The sequence below is a fragment of the Quercus suber genome, unplaced genomic scaffold (assembly GCF_002906115.3).
Source record: "Quercus suber isolate HL8 unplaced genomic scaffold, Cork oak 2.0 scaffold_155, whole genome shotgun sequence".
Lineage (NCBI taxonomy): Eukaryota > Viridiplantae > Streptophyta > Magnoliopsida > Fagales > Fagaceae > Quercus > Quercus suber.
In genome coordinates this window covers 303,144-311,662 of record NW_027069616.1, presented here as the reverse complement: position 1 = coordinate 311,662, position 8,519 = coordinate 303,144, and the positions used below count along the sequence as shown (strand labels likewise).

Here is an 8,519-nt window from a genome sequence, read left to right as displayed (position 1 = left end):
CCGCCTCCTCATGGTGGCCTTCATTTCCTCCCATGTCTCAATAGGCCTCTCATAGTTTCTCCTTCTGTTCATCACAAGTTGATCCCACCATATAATAGCATAATCAGTAAACTCAATCACAGCTAGTTTTACATTTTTCTCCTTAGAGTAGTTGTGTCACTCAAAGATGAACTCCACCTTCTTCTCCCACTCCAAGTACACTTCTGGATCATTTTTCCCCAATGGTATCTTCATTTTGATGTTTCCTAGACTTCTATCAGTCCCATCTTGCCATCTTGGATCTCTTCGGAAACCTCTACCACGCCTTTCTCCCCTTGGCGCAAACCTGCCCTCATTGTTCAATGAAGTTTGATCCTCTTCATCTTCAAACTCATCATCATGGTAGTCATCAGAATCATCCACACGCGCATGTCTTTCTTGCCTTCTAGCATTAGGGGCTCTTTGGGGACGCTCCTCATGCAAAGAAGTAATAACAGCGTCTTGCCTATCCATCCGATCCTGAATATCATTAAACACCACGTTCATACGTTCAAATTGTTGTTGCATAGCCTACAACATGATGGATGACTCCTCCCCTCCTCTGTTTGATGCTTTGCCCCTAGAAGACATAATTTTGAAACTACAAAAAAAAAAATGTTAGAAATAATTCCTCACAACACTCCCTCACGTGTTTACACTCAAATTATGTCACTCACACTCGTGTTTCACTCTTAAATTGGCTTTTTTCCGATATTAGTCTCTCACTCTCTTGCCTTTTTCCACTCGTAGCTTCTCCTTTTCAGTTCTGCTTAAACTAATAAACTTGACCAAGAAATTCAACTTGTAGTATTTAAACTAATACCAATGGCAAGAAAATATGACAGAAACACTAAATCAAAGGAATAGGACAAAAGAAAATAATATTTTGGTTTGAGGGAATTGAAACTACAAGCAATTTTTTTTTTCTATTTCTTTTCTGTAGTCTCTTCTTTTTCTTTCTTTTTTTTTTTTTCTTTTTTTCAAGCTCTTCTTTTCTTTTTTTTTTCTTTTTTTTTGGGAAGCTGGATGCACAATTTTAACCTAGTGCTCGTCACAAAATAAGAACAAGGAACAAAGAACACAAAAGGAACAAGACAGGATGATAACAGGAAACAAAAGATAAAGGGAAAGAAAACTGATTTTAGAACTTGTGCTCTGATACCAAATGATGCGAACCTCAATCGACACGCTTTGAGACCCAACAAAAATATTGGAATACTTGCCCAAGAAAACTAAAAATTTAGTTTTTTTGATAGAAACCTTGACCCAACGTTTATAATCGAAACGCGAACCAAAGGTATAAGTAATAGACCTTGACCCAATGATTATAATGAATCACGAACCAAAGGTATAAAGTTTGAACGCCACAAGGAAGAATCCCTAATAAGTTCATAGTTCTTGAAGAACCAAAAGAAGAGCAAAGCCTCACATTTTCTGATTTTTATTCACTAATTTCTCTATTACAATGAATGCATGCTATTTATATGACATGACTGGAAATAGAAAATATAAAAACGTACTAAATAATAAAACCCTAAATAAAAGTTGATTTGGTCTGAAATTAGCAGATCCAAAATAGAAAAAATAGCTAAAAACGTTCTAAATAATAAAAGCCTAAAATTAAGGTAGATCTGGTCCAAAACTAGATGCTCTAGACTAGGAAAAATACCTATTAACTAATATGGAGCTGGAAAATCAATCAACCATTAATCCACACCATAAATCATGCCCAATTAAGCCAAATCAGCCCTCAGTAGCTTGGATTAAATTTATTACGCCTTCATCTTCCTTTGGGCCAAGCTTGGAATGTCCTTCGTTAGAATCAGCCCAAATCTCTTGAACAAGCCCATTAAATGCTTCTTTGATCTTCTTGGATCTTGCTTTAGTAATAGGCCTAACTAGAACATGCAATGGATCCTTGAATGCTTGTTGATTCTCATCACAAATCATAGCTGATAGCATTCTAACCAAATAAAAAATTTCACACCACACTGTGAAGCACAAAATTTTTTATATACCCCAAAGAAATTTCTATATTCCCCTTTTTTTTCTTCTTTAGGAGAAGTTGGTAACTAAATATTGTAAAATAACTCCAATATGTCCCTTATTGGGATAGAAAGATCTCTTATGTAACACTTTCCATTGGGATGAAAGACGGCTTCCTTTTTCCTTTAACAGTTTCTTACACAATTATGTGGTCAAAGTGGTCGAACATTAAAGTATAAACAGAATAAGGCATTAGGCAGAACAAGTAATGTACCTAAATAAGCACAAGTAAGGCATTAAAGTTTATCTGGTTTTGAAAATTGTTAATGACATTATTATTAGCAAACGCGATGTGTTATACCATGTTGTATATGCTTGAGTGGATGTGGAAGGGGAAGCATAGAATAGGAACACTGAGAATATGAGGGTTACGTGGTTCAGCCTTAACATTCTACATCCACGGAGGAATCCCTTAAGGGCTACATCTTTATTGTATAAGAATGTAGTACAATAACCTATGTTACAATGAACCCTAACATGAGTATATATAGGCAACTAAACCCTAGACTACTAGTACAAGCAGGAATGGGCTTGGGCCTATTACTTTGGGCTAATATGTCTAATATATATCTCTAAGACCCCCCCCTTAAACTCAAGGTAGAAGCTCGATGAAGGCTTGAGGTTGGATAAGCATGAGAAGATCACTTGAAGAATGCATTTGAAGAAACCACGATGAAGAATATACCAATAAACCAATTTCAGAGCTTCAAATGAAGAAACGGAGTCCAAATTTGGAATCTACGCTAAAAATTGAGCAAGATAGGCCTTCTTGGAAAATTTTGACTTTGGTCAAAAGTCAACGCAAAAGTCAAAGTCAACTGTCCAGGGTCAGTCAACGGTCAGTGCTTCATGGATCAGATCTGGGTGGTTCGGGTCAGGTCGGTCCTATCAATAATCAGCTAGGTGACGTGGTGCTAACGCGGCGACACTACTGACGTGGCTAGCGACGTGGCTGATGACGTGTTGATGACCTGGATTAGGGCTGACGTGGCAATGGCTTGCTTGGTGCTGACGTGGCAAGATAACGTCATCAGATAACGTCAGGATGACATCAGCAGCAGTCCTTAGGCACTTGTGGCGTGTGCAAGTATTCCACCAGCATGTGGCTGGAACTCCAGAAGGCGCATACAAGTGCGTGCGAGGGAGATTGATGCTCGGACTTCAGTGGTTCGACAGATCAGCGAACGACGAGGCCGTTATGGTAGCGCGTGTTGCTGAAGGAGGATCTGCTTCTGAGGAATCTGAGGCAGCACGTGGAGAACTACGCCAAAACAGCGAAAGCGTGTAGGGGCGCGTGCAGCGTTCAGTGGAGACCGGACTTCTAGGTTTTGCTCGCGGGAGGCCATGGGGCACGTATGTGGTGTTGGTTTCATCAAGCAAATCTTGGATTTGCACAGATCTGTAAGGTGAGTGGTTCGACTTGCTTGAGAGATCAGAGATGTAGCAGCGAGGCAGCAACGAAGTTTCCGTGGGAGCTGCATGATGCTGTAGACCCAGATCTGAAAAAAGGCATGGGTACTATTGTGGATCTGTGTTACACACATGAGAATCTTCTTTGCTTGCTAGAGATTTTGTTTGATGCCAAGAATGGAGTTTGGCTCTGATACCATGTTAAATGACATTATTATTAGCAAACGCGATGTGTTATACCATGTTGTGTATGCTTGAGTGGATGCAGAAGGGGAAGCATAGAATAGGAACACTGAGAACACAAGGGTTACGTGGTTCAGCCTTGACAGCCTACATCCACGAAGGAATCCCTTAAGGGCTACATCTTTATTGTATAAGAATGTAGTACAATAACCTATGTTACAATGAACCCTAACATGAGTATATATAGGCAACTAAACCCTAGACTACTAGTACAAGCAGGAATGGACTTAGGCCTATTACATTAGGCTAATATGTCTAATATATATCTCTAACAAAAATATTGTCACCCTCATACCATATAATTAAAGTATAAGTAGGCTCTAGTTCTAACCTTATAATCATAAAAATAATACCTAACATGGTTGCATTGTTTGGATATAAATAAAGGGGAAATAATTATAAACTCCACCAGCAAAAAAACTAATATAAATATTCAGTTCACAAAATATCATCAAATGAAGCAGGTTCCATGAATTACCATAACGAATGTTACAATTTCAAGGCAAGGGCAGTGATGTTTGCCCTTGTAAGAGGCTTAAACCATCTCATGCAAAAACATCAAGGGAGGAAAGATACTTTACAATCATATTGGTTTGGTTTATTATTCTTCTGTGGTCATTTTCGCTATACCTTGAAGCTGTAGCAATCTTACCGCAATCGGTATTACTACAAATGTCAAGGAACACTGACACCTTAACGGAGGACTACGTATTTCTTCTTGGGTATACCACCTTTATTCTTTCTTAGAAGCTGGCTACATTCTTTCTGTCAAACTGGCAACGTATTTCTGCTTTGATTGAATTTAGTTTAATCAAATATCATATTGTTCTGCTACATACACCAACTTTTTCTTTTCTTTTTTGGCAGTAAATTATAGCTCACAAATTTTGGGGTGAGAAGTTTGCGAATATCACGGGTTTCTCTGTAGCAATTGAGGTTGACATTCAACATCTTTTGCGCAGTAGAATTTAGTCGTCCCTTCTCACAGAAGGTGTTGAGTGTGTTCCTTGGGGTAACAAGGTTACTCCTCGGCTAATGGGGTTTTTTTCAGGGGTTTGGGGAAACGGGAAAGAGGGTTTTAGGGGACATTTTTCTAGAGTCCATGGACGATCTCACCCAGAGTTGGAGCGTCTCTCCCTGTCAGAGAGGGAGGGACAAGGCTGCAATCTTACCAATGATGATCAGAACTTGGACTATTCCATCATAGCAAAGTTTCTCACCAAGAGAGTGCTCAACATGGATGAAATCGCAAGAACGTTCAACCCTTTGTGGAGGGCGCGCAATGGTTTCAAGATTCAAAATCTTGGAGACCGTTAGGACTGATATTGGGTCGGGTCGGGTTGGTTTTACTACCACTCGCTACCCAACCCGATAACAATCGGGTTTATGAGGTAGAAACCCGACCCAACCCGAAAAGTATGAGTCTCGGGTCAGGTCGGGTGGTCGGGTATTGGGTCGAGTCTGTCTCTCTCTTTTTTTCTTTTTCTTTTTATTATTTATTATTATTAGGGATAATTACAGTAAACCCACCTGAGGTTAGACCCGTTTTCACTTTGCCTACCCGTGGTTCAAAACTTATCACTTTGCCCACCTGAACTTCAATCCGTTACTCCCTCGTTGCCCACCTCACCCTCAGACGTTAGACAAACACGTTTTTATTCCAAATTAGAACATAAAACAGATCAAACAACACAAACTCACTCTCTTTCCCTCGCGAGCCCTAGGAGGCGAAAATCCTTGTAACTGAGCTGGTCCTGATCGTGCTTTCGTGGGTAAGGTTCTGACTTTGGGTTGTCTTGAGGCATTGAATATTCGAAGATAAATCATCACCAGGTACGACATTTCTGCTTTATGGTTCTGAGCTAGGATTTCGAGTTTTTGATGGTAGCTTTAATCCATAGGAAGTTGGTAATCGATGTCTTCTTCGAGTGGAAATTACTCAAGTTCAAGTGGGCATATGTGTACATATGAGACTTGTGTGTTGAGAACAAGTCTGATAGTGGATAATTTCGGGAGAAGGTTTATGGGTTGCAGCCGATATAAGGTAAGTATACTTTTTACTTAATCTAGTTGATTCACGTGAGATTGGAATGTCATGTGCTCAACTCAATTTATGAACAGGTTGGTCCCAAGTGTCCTTTCTTTAGATGGATTGATAATCCCACTTGTATGCGTGGAATGAAGCTGCCCATTTGGTGCAACAAAAGCTGCAACTTGCACATGAAAGGGAAAGAGAAGCTACCCAGGCAGTAGCAGAAGCTACCCAAATGGTAGAAATTGCTCAAGACAGGGCAGTAAAAGCCACTGAGAGGAGAGAAAGTTTCGAGCTTCCTCTGTTCAAGCCAAGGAGATAGCAGTTAATGCTTTAGAGCAAGAGAGAAAGTGCAGAATTGCACTAATTGTGTCATGGTGTTTTTTTATTTTGGTTATGTTATTTTCATGTTTTGGCTCAAGTGAGAATGTTGGAATGATAAGGTTGAGTCTGCCTGATGGGTTGTAATATAAGCTGGTCCTCAATTGTATTGTAATACAAGTATGAAAGAATTTTTTGAGAATGAGAACTATGTAAGGTGGTAGATGCTGTTGGCTTGAAGCCACTTAATAATATATGTCTTTTTAAGATAAAGTGTTATTTCTGTTAGATGTTGTTGGTATATTTGTTTAAAGTGAATTGGCTACTTGTGAGCTGTGAGCTGTTGGTGTTGGTGTTGGTGTTGGTGTTGGTATTGGTGTTTTGTTTTATGTTGTCAGCTGTGTTGGTTTGTGCATAAAGTGCATTGTGTGAGGACAATTGTGTCTAAAGTTGTTTTAAAATGCATGACAATCTGTCAACTTGCAAGAAAAGACAACAAATGCACACAATACACCTGCTATTCAACACATACAGCTTGCACACATAAACAAACTCATATAATAATAACTCAAATAACAAACTGCAATAATCAGAATAATAACTATGAACACCTGTCATTAAGTTGGAAATTGTATACATATTTTAAGGTGTTATTGACTTAGTATTTCATCAACCACCAGAAATATAAGGCATTTGGTACAACAACCAAAATAGCTGCAGCTGCCTCATGTTTACAAAACTTACAAAAATACAAAAAGTATTTGAACAGGTATATAAAAAAGTGTTGCCATTGTCTGCCCTGCCATTGTCTACAAACTACATAAAACCCTAACACTACATAACCCTAATACATTGTACACAGCAACAAAAGTGGCTTGACTTAGTCTTCATTTACTGCCCCTGCCCCTGCCCCTGCCTCTCCCACCACAGCTGGCTTTTCCACCTCTTGTTCTACATTTCTGAGCCCTAGTTGTATCACCCCTTCCTCTCAAAGCAGCTCCTCCTCTAGTAGCAGGTGGTCTTGTAGGCTACAAAGTAAAAGAATTCACATGTTAGCTACCAGATTCATAGTTGCAATGAAAAAAATATCAAACCTACAAGTACAGTACCAGTGATGATGGTGCTTTACTGTCCCATGTTTCTACAGGGGTATGTGGTGTTGGTTGGCTTGAAGAGAACCAAGGAGCTCCTCTAACTGTGTACCTAAAGTCTGAAGAGTACCACTGACTTGGGTTCTGTGACCATGGAGCTGGTGGCCCTAACCATGGAGCTTGTGGCTGTAGAGCTGGATCTTGTGGCTGTAGAGCTGGATCTTGTGGCTGTGACCCTGCTGCCTGGTTGGATGAGGATGAGGCCATAGTGTAAGGCTAATGTGTTGGTGAGGGCTGAGCTGAGGATTGGGTTTGTGATGAAGATGGGGGCTGAGCTGAGGATTAGGCCTGTGATGAAGATGGGGCCTGGGATCCTTGTCTGTGTGTGGAAAGCCTTCCACTTCTCTGCAACCAAATATGAGCATGTTTTTACAGTGTCAGTTATTGTTATTTTGCATCTGAATAAAAAAATTTATAAAAACTTACAGATTTCCCTTTCTGCAATCTCTACCTCCTCTCCCATGCTATCTCACCAGTGACATTGGCCTTGCATCCCCTTACATTGTGCCCTTCCTGGTGACACTTTCCACACCTCAGTGGCCTGTTTGCTCTAGACACCTTATAAGAGTTCGGCTCATCAGCATCTCTCTTCCTCTTCATGGGTGGCCTGCCTAGTGGCTTATAGACAATAGGTGCAATAGGCTTGGGTTGGCCATTTGACATCCACTCAAACTGGCCAGGCATGGGAGGTATGGGTGTCTTGTATATCTCCACATAAGTATCCTTGTAGTAGCATAGATGGGTGTAGTCTTTTGGTTTCTCACGATTCACAAAAATAGCTGCAACTCCATGCTTGCAGGGGATTCCTATCAAGTCCCATACTCTACAACTACATGTCCTATTTACCAAGTCCACCACATGCCTTTCCCTCTCATTATCAACCTCATACGCAAACCTCCCAGAAGGCATTGCACAGAAACTCTTAGACTCTAATTTTAACTGCTCCAACTTTTTTTGTATGCTAAGACACAACTTTCCCCTATACTTTTTTATGCCAATCTTCTTTATATACAACCTACTCATAAGCCTAACTCTGGTCTACTCCAGCATTGATAAGATGGGCTTGTCTCTAGCCTTCACAATCATAGAGTTAAAACTCTCACTCAGATTGTTTACCATACAATCTGTTAAAGCTCTTGAAGAAAAGTGGGATTTGGTCCACTGTGCAGGCTCTATATCAGCCAGGTACTTCCAAACTTCTTCATCGAAACTCTTAAGATGGTCCATCCCCCTCTCAAATTCCCCGGCTGATGTTGTGCCCTTGTGGTTAACCTTGAAGTTGTTGTATATGTGCTTCA

At 40.2% G+C, this 8,519-nt stretch overlaps 1 protein-coding gene across 1 annotated transcript; it reads right to left on the bottom strand.

Annotated features, from left to right (window-relative positions):
- Window positions 1-7,668: 7,668 nt before the first annotated feature.
- On the bottom strand, window positions 7,669-8,130 carry LOC112000386 (uncharacterized). Its single transcript, XM_024032502.1, has one exon. It carries the CDS (start codon window positions 8,128-8,130, stop codon window positions 7,669-7,671), a length of 462 nt encoding a protein of 153 aa, XP_023888270.1.
- Between the last annotated feature and the right edge of the window lie 389 nt (window positions 8,131-8,519).